Source organism: Cynocephalus volans, chromosome 2 (genome assembly GCF_027409185.1).
Source record: "Cynocephalus volans isolate mCynVol1 chromosome 2, mCynVol1.pri, whole genome shotgun sequence".
Lineage (NCBI taxonomy): Eukaryota > Metazoa > Chordata > Mammalia > Dermoptera > Cynocephalidae > Cynocephalus > Cynocephalus volans.
In genome coordinates, this window is record NC_084461.1 from 44,820,400 (window position 1) to 44,837,864 (window position 17,465).

General features: G+C 33.6%; 1 protein-coding gene across 2 annotated transcripts in view; it reads left to right on the forward strand.

Moving 5' to 3' along the window:
* NDUFS4 (NADH:ubiquinone oxidoreductase subunit S4) overlaps positions 1-17,465 on the forward strand; it is a 115,927-nt gene that overhangs the window by 64,024 nt on the left and 34,438 nt on the right. For both annotated transcript variants that reach the window (XM_063087431.1, XM_063087432.1), the window contains exon 3: positions 16,724-16,896. In XM_063087431.1, the coding sequence (XP_062943501.1) occupies positions 16,724-16,896 (173 nt within the window). The remainder of the gene's footprint in view (positions 1-16,723; positions 16,897-17,465) is intronic.

Genomic DNA, 17,465 nt, shown 5'->3' on the forward strand with positions numbered 1-17,465 from the left:
ATGTGAGAGGTGCCCTCCCTATCTATACCTAGAGGAAAGGAACATCCTTATCTCTGAAAACAAAGGATCATGTAGAAAGAAGAATCTGAACAAACAGACCATGCTGTTTTTTCCAGTTTATTACCATTAGATCACACCCTTTTTTTCAAAACCCTATCGTATTTCTCCATGACTATCCAATCTTCATCAAGTCTACTATAAAAAATATAAAAAATACTCAGGTTTAACTGTTTCTTTGGGTCTTCGCTTTCTTATGAAGGCTCCTGTGTCATGTAAAACTTATATTAGATTAATTTGTATGCTTATATCTTGTTGATCTGTCTTTTGTTATAAGGGCCTCAGCTATGAACCTAAGATGGGTAGAGGAAAAAAATTTTTTTCTCCCACTCCCCCAACAATTTCTGTCAGAATAGGTGGAGGCAAGACAACTGTAAAAGATTGTGTGATATAAAAGGAAATCATAAACTTTTAGACAGATTTTGGACTCAGATTGTTTCACAAGCATTTTTATATTCTCACTTTACATTTAAAAAACAAAACTATAAATTGTAGGTGATGTATTTCCTTGGTAGTTTATGGAAGAAACAAACCTTGGCATTCTAATCACTGGACCCTATCAAAGAGAAGGCATTGCCCTATATCAGAAGATTATTAAAAGAATACTCATACATAGTTTTTGCATTTATAATACAGTGTTTAAAGTGTGCATATATATGCACATATGCACACATTCCCATGTACATGTATTAATTACTTAGTGAGTCCCTGTTTTCACTAATATGTTTAGTTAACTGACCAACTACCAGTTCCTAACAACAGAAAAGAGACTTCTATTACATAGTTTAAATTTTATTCTAATGCTAAATTAACAAGGAATTATCTCACATTTTTAATGTGCCCTCTTGCAGTCTAGTTTGACTTGCTTACGATTGCCCCATGAATATTTCCAGCTTCCTTTTCAGGTTTAATTAATTTTATTTATTGCTTAATTTTAGGAAGTTTATTTATGTTCTGTTCCTTTGGCTTGATGTTTATTCAACAGTTATAATAACAGACTGGTTCTTTTTAAAATGTAACGTCATATAAGTTCCAAGTGCCTTGCGACTAAACTTTTTTTTTTCCTTTTATTACAGCTTTTGAAAAGATGCCAGTTGTCTAAAGATAGCAATATGACTTGATGATTTAAAAATCCAAAAAATTGGGATAAAAAGCAAAGAAGCCATTTTAGCTGTTAAAAAGTTGATCATTATTAAATGTTATATCTTTGTAATTATAAATATTAAAAACATATTAGTTTGATCATTTTCAAAATGCCTCAGTTAAGCGTGCCAGTTTTCATTGAGGCAGTATTGATCATTTATTTGTTAAGCATTATTTTTTTTTTTAACAACTTTACTTTCAGTTTTCTAAAGTTAGTAGAAAACAAAGATTGCTTCAAGTATTTCCTTATAAAAATGAAATCTTTCAATAGATTTTCCTGATTTCAAGGAGGTAAATATGTTTATAATACTTCGCCAAAATTGTGGCATTCTGTCTTAAAATAGCTTCTTAGTGGACTTGATTTTTTGGCTATGCCATGTGTCAAATCATGCACTACTGTAGCGGAGAAAAGTTAGTATCTTTTCCTCACCCACAGCAAGGTTTATGATTGATATCCCTATAACAAAAGACAGATTTACAAGAGAAAAACATAACAAATTTATTTAATCAAAATTTTATGTGACATGAGAGCCTTTGGAAATGAAGACCCAAAGATCCAGGGAAAACTGTGTATCTTTATGCTTAGGTTTGATGAAGAATTGAGATCAGTAATCCACCTGGTAGAAGGTAGATTACAGTCGTGTAGAAGTATGATTAGACAAAAAGTAGATATGATCTAATGGTAATAAATGGGAGCAGGTTAGCAAAGCCTGGTTTTTAGTATTCTTCTTGGCCTCCAGGTATAGGGCAGGACCTCTCTGGAATGAGAATCTTATGACCTCCTTTGAGGTGAGGTAGGTCAGATAATTTTTTATGACCATGCTTCAGGGTAGAGAGGCGGGAGGTCAGAAAGTGACTTCCAAGTTGTCATATTTTAAAGTAACACGTTCTGAGGTCTGACATTCCGTTTCACAGTCCAGAAAGTAAGTTGGTGAATTGTCTCATAAGCCATTGAACCAGTCCCTCAGTCTTGAAAATAGGTCAGTTTAGTTAAACAGTTAACAGTTGTGTCTCATTTCAGGAGGCAGTATTGTAGGTGGGTTTCCAGCAAAGTTAGGCCTCTGTATGTATGTATGGTATGAGCCACCAGGCATATATTAATGGGGCATTTCTAGGGAAGCAAAAGAAAAAGAAAGGTTAATGGTTAATAGAACAAACTGTAAACTCGTTTTTTTGAAAGTAACAATCAAGTCTTTATTCACTAACTATGACTTTGCAAGCAACAGGCAAAAAGAGGCACCCATTCCTTAGGGTTTCATTTTTCCCCATGGAATTGTACATATGGGGTGAGAGCCAGGTAGATGCAGCATAAATGGGAGAATTGTCTCATTGCCAAGGAGCCCCAAACAAAAGGCTCCTGCCTCTTTATGGACCTGTGGGTCAGGGTTAAGGAGAGAGGGGAAGGTTAGAAGTGGAAAGGTTCTGAATCAAAGTGAAAAAGTGTCTTAGCTAGGCCCCTGTGAAAGAGGCCTCCACATGGAGATGTTGGGTTAAGAATGTGGATATGCAAATGAGCCTAGCTGTCCCAAGGGTCCTAAGTCCTTGACTGCAACTCCAGAAATCTACAGTGAATTGGCTATGCACCAAGATTGGTGTGGGGAGGATGGCTTCTCACCATGAGGCCTGCCAGGCAAAGCCTTGTAATTGTCTATGGTCAGGCATGAAAGATCACACATAGGAGTTTGGCCTGCAGTCAGACTCTTTAGTATATGCAACTTAGAATTTCAAAGTACATAAGGCTAAAATATATAGAACTAAAGGGAGAAATGGGCATATCACACTTAGGGCCTTTACACTTTTTCTGTAATTGATAGAGCAAATAGATAAAATATCAATAAGGATACACTTAACCTAATAAACATTTTTAATATACTACTGCCAACAACTGCAGAATGTTGAAGTACTCATAGAAGTTGGACCATAAAATGTCTTACTAAATTTCAAAAAAATTAAAATCATACATATTATATTCTCTGATTATGCCAGAATTAAATTAAAAAGAGCAACTAAAGGATACTAGAAAATCTTATATATATTTGGAAATTTTAAAATATACTAAATAACACATGGTTTAAAGAAGAATTACAAGGGAATTAGAAAATATTTTGAAGTTTTTAAAAGAAGCACAACATGTCACAATTTGTGGACCCACTCCTACTTCCATCTCTTGATTCCCAGATTCAAATATTCTATCCAAATATCTAATGGGAGAAATTGATCATGGCCCAAAACATACCACATCCTGTAAGATGGTACGCCAGCCTCCCAAGACATTATCTCTCAGATGTTCTTTAAAATGAGTCTCTGTTAGGCCGTGTCAACTTTATGTAAGGCAGTTGCTTCTAGATTAGGGCTTCTCAGACATTTTTCGTCATCTCCCACCCCCATTCCCAAGGAACTTTTAAAATATTTTCCCCTAACATAATATAAGATTGCCCCCCCAAAAACCAGTTTTTGTCTCTTTTGTGTTTTTGTGGGTTTTTTTGATTTTGGGGAGGGGGGGTGTAGCTGGCCAGTTTGGGGATCTGAACCCTTGACCTTGGTGTTATAACACCATGCTTTAATCAACTGACTAACCAGCCAGCCCAAGTTTTTGCCTCTTTTGGGGTCATATCACTCCTGTAGAGAGTATATGTTCTAGATGATATGGTAAAGAGTAATGTTAGTTACTTCCGTGGGCATGAGTTTCTTGCTCTACTTCTTTTGCTGTAAAATGTGTGTCTCTTGGTCAGGAGGTAGTTATATATGATACCAGAATGGTAAATGAGTAATTCTATAAATGCCTAGATGGTAGTGCTGGCAGAAGCATTGAGGACAAGAAAGGCAAACCCAGAACAAATGCCTATTTCAGTTAGAACAAATTGCTGCTGCTCCATGATGGAAAGCATTGATAACCACTCTTTACCATGCAAGGAATTAACCTTACTATCTCAGTCTTAACCTTTATAAAAGTTCCAAACAAAATAATATGTTGAGGAGATATCACCTACTTTCATTTCTCAATTAACCCAATACTTTCTCAATGGGCTTCTATAAAAAGTGGTTTTGGTAGTCAATATGGAGGTTATACGTGGAATAAATAACAGGGACCAAGGATAATATGTCTTCCACCACTGCCAAGTGCCCAGTCAACAATAGCAAAGGCCAGTTAAACCTTCAGTAGAGAATCATTTTTCAGGAGATCAGTAATCCATCTGGTAGAAGGTAGATTCAAGTGGCCCCACCCAGTGAAAATTTGTACCTTATTCCTACTGTTTTCCTTGCCCCTACATGCAAAAGTTGGGATCTTTTTGATTGATGGCTACCTTGAAACCCATAAACTCTTGATTGCCTTTTAATCTAACTTTTGATTGTACTATAAACTCAGTTTTTGAGTCCAAAGGGCAGTCAATCACGATTTCTAGATGTTGGGCTGGAAACATCTTGAGAAAGAATGAGGGCAGGCAGTGGCGGTCTGATAGATTTTCCTTGTTTGCAGTTGGAATGTCACGAAGGTTGTCCATATATGAGTTATTGTGATGATTTCTCTAAATTCTATGTCAAGTCATGCAGCTTTAGTTTGCAAAGTTTCAGGAAAACAGTAGTTTTATTTTAGTGATTCCAAGTCAGAAGGGTGGGAGAAAGTTGGAGATAATAATTTGGAGAGTTGTAGCCAGAATATTAGAGGAAACTAGAAGAATTTAAGATCCACTCTAGTTTGTAAATAAGTAACAAAACCTCAAAAACAATGAGCTAGGATCTAATAATGGGTGCACTATAGTTTTTTTCTGAAACATAATTTTTTTTCTCTACAGTAATTTCTATTTTTATTAAAGATAATCAAAGTAAGACTAATTTGTTTGCAAAAAAGTTTAGTCTCACTAAACTTGGCTGGATTATTTACATAAGTGCAGCAAGACTAGTGAGTGATTGACCATACTGGCTCTTTTAAAATCTTTGTTGGAACTTTTCATAAGGAATGTTAGACTGGACTTTTAAAGACTTATTGAGGTTAGGACTTCAAGTCAAGGACTCATTATCAGACTTTGTCTGTAATACCTATATATTTGGGTGAATTTTTCTCTTCTAGAGGTCCTTCAAATATCCTAAGCTTCCTGAGCCTTCCAGGAAATGACATTCCTTACTCACCTGTAAGGCACCTATATATATAACCATGTATTCAAGATATCAGGACAGTTTTTCTTTTCCCCCAAGGAGCTTTATTGGCTCTATAAAGTCAACCTTACTTCCTTAAAGTTGTCTGGTCGTATCTGAAAATAAGACACTGTAGTCAAAGCCTTGGTAATATAACTAGTATTTCTAATTGTTTCCTGTTATAAGGAGAATAGATTCTTGCTGATTATGCATTTACCTATAATACCATACAAGTGAGGATACTCACTAATAGTTTCTGAATTCCAGAGGGATTAGGTATGGAGAAAAAGTAACTTTCACTTTTTGTTTACAGACATATACTTACCAAATTGCTGTTAGTTATAAAAGTAGCTTAAAGGAAAAGAAAAAAAATTTTTTTGTTAAATCTGGAAAACAAATTGTAATTGGTTCATTAAGCCCCATGTAATTAATTCTTGTTCTGCTTGATCTTGGTTAGGAGTTTCATGAACTCATTAGTTTCTTCATTAGAGTTCCGGAAATTCTTACCCAGGCCAATTCTATGATCTTAAAGTTATCAGAAACCTATATTCCAGAGCCTTTTTCTAGAATCTCCTTGAAGATGAAGTAGTATTGGACTGTAGCTCATTGAAAGTGGTTTCAAAGGAGAATCAAAGTAAAACAATAACAAAAGATGAATGACAAAAGATGTAAAATGGCCATGGGTAGAGATCTGATGAGAGTTCATTATTATAATGATGCAATTGTCAAGGAATCTTGGTTATTTCTGTGGCATACAACATTTCAACATAATAACCAGAATTATGACTGATAGCATTATACCTGGACATATCAGATTTCTAGGAATTTTATATAATTTCTGAAACATTCACATCAATAACATACCCATAGACATAAACTTGAGGAGGTTTAGCACCACTTACTATTTAACAGTGCTTCCTATATAATTCAGCATATCAAAAAGGCCTATTTAGTTTAATATCTCCTTAATAGTGTGAGAGACAAATCATTTGAGGCACTCTGGAAAGTCCCAAAGTTAGTTCCAAGTTAAAAAGATGTAGATTAGAATTTGATTTTGGGAAGTTGTCCAAAATATTAAAAAGTTAATTAAATAGGATCACAGTTAACTGTAAAACAATACCAAAGTGACAAGAGATTTTAAAGGCAAATACAGAAAGTTATGTAGTTGTAAAAATAGTTTAGCTCTTTTAATATTGAGAAAACATTTTTCTTAAGTAATCAAAGACTTAATAAAAGACAACATGAAGCACAAGAAATTAGCTTGACAGAACACAAAATATTTTATTTTGTAGTCCAGTTACTTAAAAGGTAAAGAAAAACCTTCACCTTCTTAGACCAAGAAAACTGTCATTTTAAGAAAAGACCATATTTCTATTTTTGCATCAGTGTGCTATTAATACTAAAGCTAATTTTAATAAATTCATCCAATCGCAGTCACCTTTGACCTCATAAGACTTCTTTTAATATTCCTTTTACATAAACCTATTACAACCTATATATATCCATCAGCTTTCCGCCTTCCCCCCTACATTTTCCCCTTTTTATTCTGGAACAACCAGTCATTCTACTTTAGTACAGAATTAATTTACTCCCTTTTCCCATAACAGAAAACACATCCTCATGCCTTAGAACATTTCTTACCAAAAATACATCATACTTTCCTTTCATACTTTTTGTGTAAAAGTTGTTTCTCTTCACCCTTATTATTTCTAGTAGTTGTAATTACATATATTAATTAGAATTTTAATCCCTAGCAATTGTGAACTGTCACATACCAACATTCTTTAGATTAATACAATTTTATAATTTCTAGAAAGATATACTTTCTCATAGTGCAGTTGCTCATGTTTATTAACAGACCAAATATATTTAGCTACTCTGTACTATATAAAAACAAGATGCCTAAAGCATACAAATGTAAACTTAAGTTCAGTAGTTAATGTTTCAGCATTTTCTCCTACTTAGAAATGACCCAGACATTTAATGAGTATCAGTTACTTAACCTCACTTAGTATAACTTTGAGGTTGCAAGTAACCAAAAAGATTTTGGAGACTATTTTTAAGTAGACATATTTTATAAGATTTCATTATTATTGAAAAGTTTACTTATAATCTTTAATCCCACTTACCTTTATTTAACTCACTTGTTCTCAACAATTAATTATGCTTGAAATGCTCATGAGAATTTCATGAGACATCAAAGAAAACTATCCATCATCTTAAGTTATTTTTCTTGATGAAAAATCAGGCAAGAATCAAAAATATAACAAAAGCAAAGAAACTAAAAGGTTAATATTACATTTTTCCCCCCTCTCTGCTTTCTTATTTCTTTTGATGACAATTACCTTCCTGAAGTTTGTGTTTACAAAAGATGACATAAAGTTCAAGAGAAGACATGGCAGAAAAAATTTACATCTCAAAGCCACAGAGAAAGAATGCACGTTTTTTCCTAGAAGGAGTTTGGGGTATATTTGCCCATTATCAGAGATTTTTCTTATGGAGGCTATGAACTAAATTTTTAGGCAGGTGCCCGAGGAAACATCTAGCATTTGTCTTTCTCCAAAGTCCATCTAAGTGGACAAAACATTTCTTTTTCTAAATAGTCTTTTTTTTTTTTTTTTTTTTTTTTTTTTGCCTTTTTTTACTCAGGTAGTTGCTTTGGTGGGATCTTGTGTTACTTAAAAGCAGGGGGTCCTAAAGTTAAAGTGACTAAGAGGCTGGAGTGGGAAGGAAGACAGTCTGGCAAGGGTAGACAGAAGGATGGAGGAACAGGGGTTTGAAGGGGGACATATCAAGGATTCAGAGTAACTGGATGGAAGATCAAAGATGGCAAAAGGAGGAAGGAGCAGAAGCGAATGGAAAGAAGAGGATCCTCTTTGAGGAGGATTCACTTTGGGGAGATCTTAATGTTTTTCAGAGAAGCCAATGAAATTACACATTACACTTAGCAAAAATTATGCCAACAAGAAAGGAAGCAGACAGAGGTGGCACAGCATATAGCAACAGGGGTTCCAAAAGAGGAGTTTTAGTTGACCGAGAAGTTCCCATGGGAGAACCAGGATCCAATAGAGAGAACAGAGTCCTTAAATATATATATATATATACACACACACATGGCTACTTCAAAAAGTACATGGAAAAATAGAATTAAAAGATAATACAAATCTTTATGTGAACTTTTTGAAGGACCTTTATATGTATGCTTGAATATCAACTTCCAATTAAGTTGCCTTCTTACCATAGAGCTCTTTAAAATCCTTTCAAATATCAGGTTTCAGCTCTGGACAAACAGCACATATTTCTGGCAGTATTTAACTCTTTTTTTCCTTCTTCTTTTAAACCAAAGATACCTGTCAAGTGACTCAGAACCAAAACCAGTAAGCATTTTATGACTTAACCATGGATGAAAGAGACATCTTCAAAAGAGGCTGCAAACAGATGCAGTCCTCTCGAGACTCAGAACCATTCCCAAAGACAGCCAAAAGGAAAGGACCTTTGATGCCATAGTAGTTAAGGATATTAACATCTCTAGTCATTCACCTACTAATCTATGACACCAGCCGGGTGACTAACCAAGCAACTATGTTTGTGACGACAAAATCCCCTTATAGAACTGGAATGGTTGGACAAAGAGAATGTTCGAGCTCTCAGTCTATTCCACTTGCTAGATAACACTTGTGCCCCCTGGCTGGCAGAGACCATAGAAAATATTCTTGCTGGTCATAAAGCCAAGATCTCAGGACACAAAATAAGACAAAAAGGAAAGAAGTAGCTGTCCCTGGAACGGAAAGGATTGAAAATGAATGGGTACACCAAAACCAAATTCACACAAGAATCACAGTCCATACAAATGCTTTTCTCCTGCTAATCTGAATTTGTAAAGGAAATTTTTACCTTCTACTCTTGACTGGGCACTACAGGCAGAGATCTGGGAGAGAGAACCTTGGTCATCTTACCTTTCATTGGCTTTGTCCCAGGATTTCATTTGCAGGTTTCAGAGTGAGTGGGGTATCTCAATCACCCGGTGTTGGGTGCCAAAAACTGTAGGAGAAAAAATGTAATATCTTTTTCTCACTCACTGCAAAATTTGTGATTGACACCTCTGTAATAAAAGACAGATTAACGAGATAAAAGCATAACAAATTTATTTAACCAAACTTTTACATAACACAAGAGCTTTCAGAAATGAAGAAACTTTTACATAACACTAGAGTCTTCCCAAAGAACCAGGGGAAACTATGTATTTTTATGCTTAGGTTCAATGAAGAATGGACAGTTGTATAGAAATGTGACTGGACAAAAAGGAGTATGATGTAATGGTCACAAGGGAGGGGGACTTAGTAAAGCCTCTTTGTTCAGGTTCTTCTTGGCCTGTAGGTACAGGGCAAGACCCCCTTAGAATGGGAGACTTATGACCTATTTTCAGGAAAGATAGGTCAGATAATTTTTTATGACCATGCTTCAAGGGAGAAAGGCAGGAGAATGTCAGAGTGACCTCTAGTGTGCCATATTTTGGGGTAGTGTATTCTGAGCCCCAATCCTATAAAATATAACTTCAGAAAGTAAAAATCTGAAAATATTTGCGATTCTTATACAATCACAAAGAGATTGCACATCTCTATGATGTTCCAGAGTTATGTTTTGAACAGTTAATTAGATTTTAGGTGAGTGGTTCTTTTTGCATGCCCGTTTCTTCTGGTAGCAGCTGTTACAAAAGGAACATATCAGTAGGGTCAATTTTGAGGAAATTTCGTTAATTATTTTTGTTTTTACATGTCAGAAAGTCAACTCATCCTCTCCTTTATAGTTTTGTATCGAAGAATACACACTAAATAAAGCCAGGCCAATTAATATATACCTGTTCCTCTGTGCCTTCAAATATAAGGGAAATTGGCCTTCTTATACATTGTTGGTGGCAATATAAAATTTTACCTCTCTTTTGGGAAGTAATTCAATAATTATGTCAGGGACCATAGAAATTCTTATAACCTTTGACTCAGTTAATTCTAGTCTCGGTGATAAACCTTAAAAGAATTAAGTTACTGAGATTTTCATTACAGTAATATATATTTAAAAAGCAATAAAAACAAAACAATTGGATTTTTCAATATAAAAGAATAGACTGAGAAATTGTGGCATATCTGCTTAATAAGATGATTAATCAGGCTATTAAAACAAGAAATATGAAGACTGGGTAACTACTTGGGAAAAAAGTGATGTTATGTTACTTGAAATAATGCAAAGTAACTTTAATAACTTTGTAAAATGGATATGTACAGGGATAATTGTGGTTGATAATACAAATAATAAACATTTGCTAGGGTGTTAAGCTTGTGGATATATATTTTTTTAATTTTCTTTTATTATTGTATTGTTTTTAACAGTATCTTTTTTAAGTTATAAGTTTCCTGAAAGAATGATCTTCTGCTTCCCTCCTTGGTCAGGTATTTTTTTGACACCTTTCTACCTTTAAAACCAAATATGATGTCTCTCTTATTTGACCCCCATTGCATTTATCATGTTTTACTTCATATCTTGATTTAATCCTTCCAAATAGTGATTTGAGGTAGGTTTTTCTGTATATTTTCTAGAGGAAGAAACTGACATACAGAGAGTTTAAGCAACTTGTCAATACCACACAGGTAGCAAATGGTGGAGTTTGGGTTCCTCCAGATTTATCTGAATCATAAATGTTTGCTCTAAACCAGTATTGTATTTTACAGTATAATTTTTTTTTTACCCTCACACCTCCTCATCCATGCATACACACATTATAGATTTCTTTACTTCAGGGATAAAATCTTATCTTTATATTGTTTGTAAACCCTTGGATAATTAACTTGGCACAGTAGGCTCTTTCAGTTTGAATTGAAAGAAACAAATAAAGGTAAATCATACCATATTTCTTCACTTTTACGCGTGTCATAGACGTATCCATAGGTGGCTGCATACTTAAAACAAATTTACTTAAAGTACATTGTTCTCAGTGTTTTTGACATATACAAGAATGGCAGTATTCAGTCTTTATTAAAAGGAAAGCTAGGCTTTTCTCTCCTCCAGATTTGAAGCAACTTATTGACTCTACTTACAAAACTCTTTCTTTGTATTTTAATTACTAACTCATGTTTTTCAAGGAAGATAGGATATTTTTCTGTATCTTGACATCAACTTCCCATTACTGGTTCACTCTTTCCTTTTTAAAAATGTTCAGTAGAAATTTTCATGAAAACAGTGATCATGTCTGTACTGTTGAACATTGTGTCCAGTGTTTCCTACATAGTAGGTGCCAAAAAATGTTAAATTAAAACATTCTTTTTGTTGCCCAAGGCAAGCATTCACATACATTATTTAGTCTTCATTTTACCACACTAAACTGATTTTATAGATGATGAAACATTAAGTCTAATAATTTACCCAAAGTTGAGAGTTGGGATTCCAACCCAGTTTTGATTCAGCCCTTTGCTTTTAGCCATTGCGCTACTCTATCCTGCTCAGAGAGATCTAGGAGTAATAAAAATAGTTTGAGATTGAAAAACATGTCCCTAATTCTTAGTTTTTTTACTCATTATATTATTAGCAGTATCATTTGCATGATCTATCTTATCCAAAATATTCCATTTAAAACTACACTTTTAGTTCCATGATAGTTTTGCCCAGTATGAAAAACATAACAGATGTTACATTCTGACACTTGATCTTATTATCTGGTTGCACTTCCACATTAATTTGTTGCTTTAACAAAAATTGACTCTACTGGCACAACTCAAATTTATTTTTAAATTTTTGATTATATCTGAATCCCTGTGGCCACTAAATTTTTAGAAGTGTTTAAAGTACTCCCACAGTAGGTAAATAGATATGATTATGCTATCTGCCAACTCTTTATATTTTTTTAAAGTGTACAATTTATTTTGTTAAAAAAATGTCCTTAATTTATGAGAACTTTAATGAGTTTCTATCAGTGGGTTACTTGAAAGGACATTTTAATTATAGATCTAAGATTGTTTCTCTTTCAACATCTTTCATGGTGAAGTAGAATATAAACATCGTCATCAAATTTAGATCAGTTTTAGCTCTAAAATAAATTTAAACACATAATTGGTAATTAATAGCCTACAATAGAACACACTTCTATAAGCAATATTTTTACTTAATTTTCCAGTGTGTGCTCTATTAAAACTTTACAACTTTGATCCATATTAACATGCAATTTAGTGAACTTATTACCAAAGAGCCTGGTAAAAATTTTGGCTTTTCTGGGTGTATTGAGAGATCTAGCAAAACTTCATCCAAAAGTGCAAAAACCTTTCATTTATTTCTCTTTATGACAAGTGTAAACTGTTAAGGTTAAGTGGGTGGGGCAACCGGAAATAATTACTAAGGCCATTGGCATTTTTGTGGTTTAATAAAGGCAGATGCTAATTATTCAGTTTTTATTTAAGTGAAATGGTGCCAAAAAGGAGGTTCCTGCAGAGCAGCTGCACTCCTTCAGTGTTACCCTAATTTACCAAAGACACAACTGTCACAAACAAAACTTTTAAACTTGATATATAGCCACAAAAGTAAGGAAGCTTTTGTTTGGAGTGCATGCAGAAGAACTCCTTTATACAAATCAACTGGCAGATGACGGACAATGATGAAAATTTGATTCTTTGAAGTCATAATAGTCATTGAAATGTGTGAAATTCTGGTATTGAAAAGAGAACGGCCAGCAAGACTCTAAATCCTGGGTGGTTGCAAGAAGCTTGCTGGGAGGTTTTTCTGCATTTTGACACCAACTTCCCATTTCTTGTTCCCTGCTTCCTTTGTTAAAAAAAAACACAAAATTTCACACAAGATAAATGGAGCCAGTTGATAATCGAATCACACAGTTTTTATATAGAAAACTAATATTTTATAATGGAAATTGGTATTTGAAAGAATAAAGTTCATATGCATATACTAGCATATACCTTCATAATGATTTTTTAAATTATTACCATTTATCTAGACTTGTGAAGTGGAAGGTCACTTATCAGATCTTCCAAAATTTAATATTGTGAAAGATATATTGCTGAAATAATGGAACTTTGGAATTATGATATGCACCTTTTCAGTGGCAAATTTTGATTTGAATGCCCTTAATCTGTGAGTTATGATTAACTTCTTAGTTACTGTTTCTTAAAATAGCATATAATATATAAGGTTGTGTTTCTGCAACTTTATTCTATTAGGATAATGACATTCTTTAATAATTGGAATATACGTTTCATGCTTGACTCAACTGTTTAAAAATTAAGTTTTAAAATTCAGGAAATCTGTATATTATCAATAGGGTAACTTGCTTTATTAGAATTTATAGATAATAACTGGTGAGTCTTGAGGTTCTTCAGGTGCCAACTTAAAGGCTTCTCAGACCTTATGTAACTTAACTTTTTTATAATCAGAAAATTTATTAATTATTATTTATAAATTATTTATCTCTATTTTAGCAATAAAATGAGAAAGTTTTAAAGGGCAATACTGACAATCTCAAAGCATTTCTATCTTTTATAAGTAGGTTTTAAAAAAAATCATAGGCGATCCATACTGCAGTACAGAAGTAGAAATGTATAGAGAGTATTATTAGTTCACTATATAGTTTCAACAGTTTGCAGATGTTTTATTTTTTATATCTTGTGTGTGAAAGTTGAGTTACAGGTAGTTCATGAGAACTTAGAGGGAAAGCAAAGCATTGAAGACCCAAATCTAGTTCAACATTGTGCCTCATAGTTCTTTTCAAGTGTTACGTTGTTTTAATGGAGTCTTGGAGTAGGAGCTTTAGCCCATTGAAATGTCTCTAAAAAACAGGTTCTTGTGTCACTAAGTGAAGCTGTGTGGATGAAATGATAACAATAGAGTGTCCTGATACATTTTTAAAGTGTGAGAAATCAGTTTGTCTAGATGAGAGTGTGCCTACAGGGACTAGGAATTTTAGAGCTTCTGTGCCCTGTAGGTGTCAAGTATGTGAGAGATGCCAAGTCTTTTTATTCTCTATCTTTGGCAGCAGCCCAACTGGGCTGCAGTACCTTGCATGTGTCCTGCAGGTGGAAAACAATAATTCTGCATCAGGACAACTTGGGCTTCAAAATTCAGGAACTCATTTGTTCAAATGCCAACTTTAAATTGAGGGGAGATATCAATAAATACTTCCCAAAATTTGAGAAGACATGGAAGATTGGTAGTTATGAGTTCAAAACAGAAAGAGCTTGGGAACGTGTTACAGTCACTTATTTTAAAGAGGTTTTTCATCCTAAAATTCATTGTGTCCTTTTCTACTTTATAGGTAGTACAAATCAAGAAATACTATTTCTATTTTTTTTAAAGCTTTATTGGCTTTTTAATTACTTTGGCACATATGCATCACAGTATAGAAGTATATAAAGGAAAGTAAGTCTGTTTCCTATAATTTCATTTTCCTGAGGTAAGTAGTGTTAAGAGTATAATATGTTTCCTTTTATATAGTTAATTTAAAGAAGCGTCAAATAACTTAATTGCTCCAGTTTTTGTGAACTCAGCTCCAAGTGGAGGGGTTGCTGTAGAATTTGGAAAAGATGCCCCTTCCCCTAAATCTGTAACATGCTTATAGTGTTTGTTTATGCCCTGCTTCAACTATAGCTAAGGAAATAGGACATATTAACCTAAAGATATATAATATTAAATAGTAAACTAATATGGCAGATTGCAAGTACTACAGTGAATTCAAAGGGGGAAAATAAGTATTGAGAACTGCCCAGGAGCTGGGTCACTTCAAGTTATTGAGTAGAGGAATACTAGAGTACTTCAGAAAGTTCATGGAAAAATAGAATTGAAAGATACATGAACTTTTTGAAGTACCCTCTTACGCTTTAGAAAGTCATTAAATGTAATAATACTTAAAGTTACTTTTCTTTAAAGTTGAACCTGACAATTAAAAATTACCAATTAAAACATATTCATATCTTTAAAAATTATGTACCAATCACACTCATTTTGTTTTATTCTACATGTAAAGAAACTTTAAAAAAATAAGTGTGGACACATATTAGAAGTGCGTATTTGTGTAGCTACTTATATGGGTAATTTTGATAGTTCTCTAAACAGACAAGCAATGACAGAGTTGCGGTACCTAATTATTGGAGCAGGTAGAAAGGTATTGTGTTAAGCAGAGGATTGGTTGCCAACTAAAATAACTTTAAAGAATTGGGTTTTTAAAAAAATTTTGTGGGTAGAGAAAACAGTCAAGTCAGAAATGCACTTAGTGTTTTCCCAGTACATATTGGAGCACTAAGTATTTATGTTAATTACTTTGTTCATAGCATTGATAGACAGGAACTGCAAATAACCGTTAGCCTTCATTAGGATGTGTGTATATAAATGAAAATTCACCAAATGGGTTAAATGTTCTAGTTTTCACAAGTTTGGTATAATCATTTTCATGGTAACTCTTTGTTGTTTTTAGTCAGTTATTCAAAATTTACTTTAGTAAGTGAACTAGGATTTAAAAATCCTTCACTTATAATAATGATGTGGTTGACCCTAATATGATTTTACTTTAATAGACTGAAGTATTTTACTATTACTAAATGGAGACTTAAACTCTGAATTACTTTATAAGTTCGTGTCCTGATTGCCACTATATTTTGATAAATATATCTAATCTGGAGCATCAGAATTCTATGCATTGGCCAGTGGAACATATAGTGGATAAAAGTATAGAAAAAGAGAGATAAGAAAGTTTCCACTGTTTTTACCTCACATTTCTGCAAAAATTGTGCAACTATTTTGGCTTACCTTTGTAGAATAGATTTGATATATCCTTCTCTCTTCAATAGGTTTCACCAAAGGAAGATAAATCAAAGTGCTAATTAAAATTGTTAATTGATTTTAATTGTTTACAAAAGGTTTAGGCCTCCCTCTGAAGGAAATGCCTTGTGGTAAACAGTTTGACACATACCCCACTGGTAATAGATTTTTTTCTATTTAAAACTTAGTTACTTTTTATATCCCCTTATTTCTAATGTCCTCATACGTTTTTTTTCTCCTCTGCCTAGTTACACCTTCTCACAAAATGAGAGCATAGTGACTACAGGCTCTCCTACCAGCAAACACTTGAGAAATTACCAATGCTTTGTTGGACAAAAGGTGCCTAAAATTTTTTTATGATCCCTTTCCCGCTGTCCCCTAACACCACCTTCCAAATATACCATTTACAGATATCATAATAGCAGTTTACATGGTAAAATATCATAGTAGTAGTGAAATAAGCCAGAAAGCTTATCCCAAATCATAATCAAATCTGAATAGAGTTGCATGAATATAGGGAACAATAAAAGTACATAGTGAGTATGCAGACTGTCTGAAACATGTTTGTTTGCTTGTTTTTCTGCAGGATATCACTACTTTAACTGGAGTTCCAGAAGAGCATATCAAAACTAGAAAAGTCAGGATCTTTGTTCCTGCTCGCAATAACATGCAGTCTGGAGTAAACAACACAAAGAAATGGAAGATGGAGTTTGATACCAGGGAACGATGGGAAAATCCTTTGATGGGTTGGGCATCAACGTGAGTTTAACATGAATATTGTTTTCAGCTCTCTTTTTCTATGTAGATTTTTCTTTTAAATATATTAATTTTCAAACTTTCATGTACAGTATGATTATGACAGTACTTTTTAAGACTGTTAGGTATCACTGTGCTCAAAGACATAGATATGTATGTAACATTTCTTTATATGTATTTATATATTCACAGGCATACATGTGGTTCAGCATATTAAACTATAGAAACAAAACATTATTTTTCAAAGTACTATTTATTGAATAAAAATGACTGCCATTGTTAGCAGTGTTAGCATGGTGCCCAAGCTAATATACAGTAGGCCCTCCTTAGCCACAGTTTTACTTTCTGCAGTTTCAGTTACCTGCTGTACAGTACAATAAGGTATTTTGAGAGAGAGAAACCTCGCTCATAACTTTTATTACAGTATATTGTTATAATTGTTCTATTTTATTAGTAGTTATTGTTGTTAATTTCTTACTGTGCCTGATTTATAAATTAAATTTCATCATAGGTATGTATGATAGGAAAAAACATAGTATATATAGGGCTCAGTATTATCCGAGGTTTTTGGC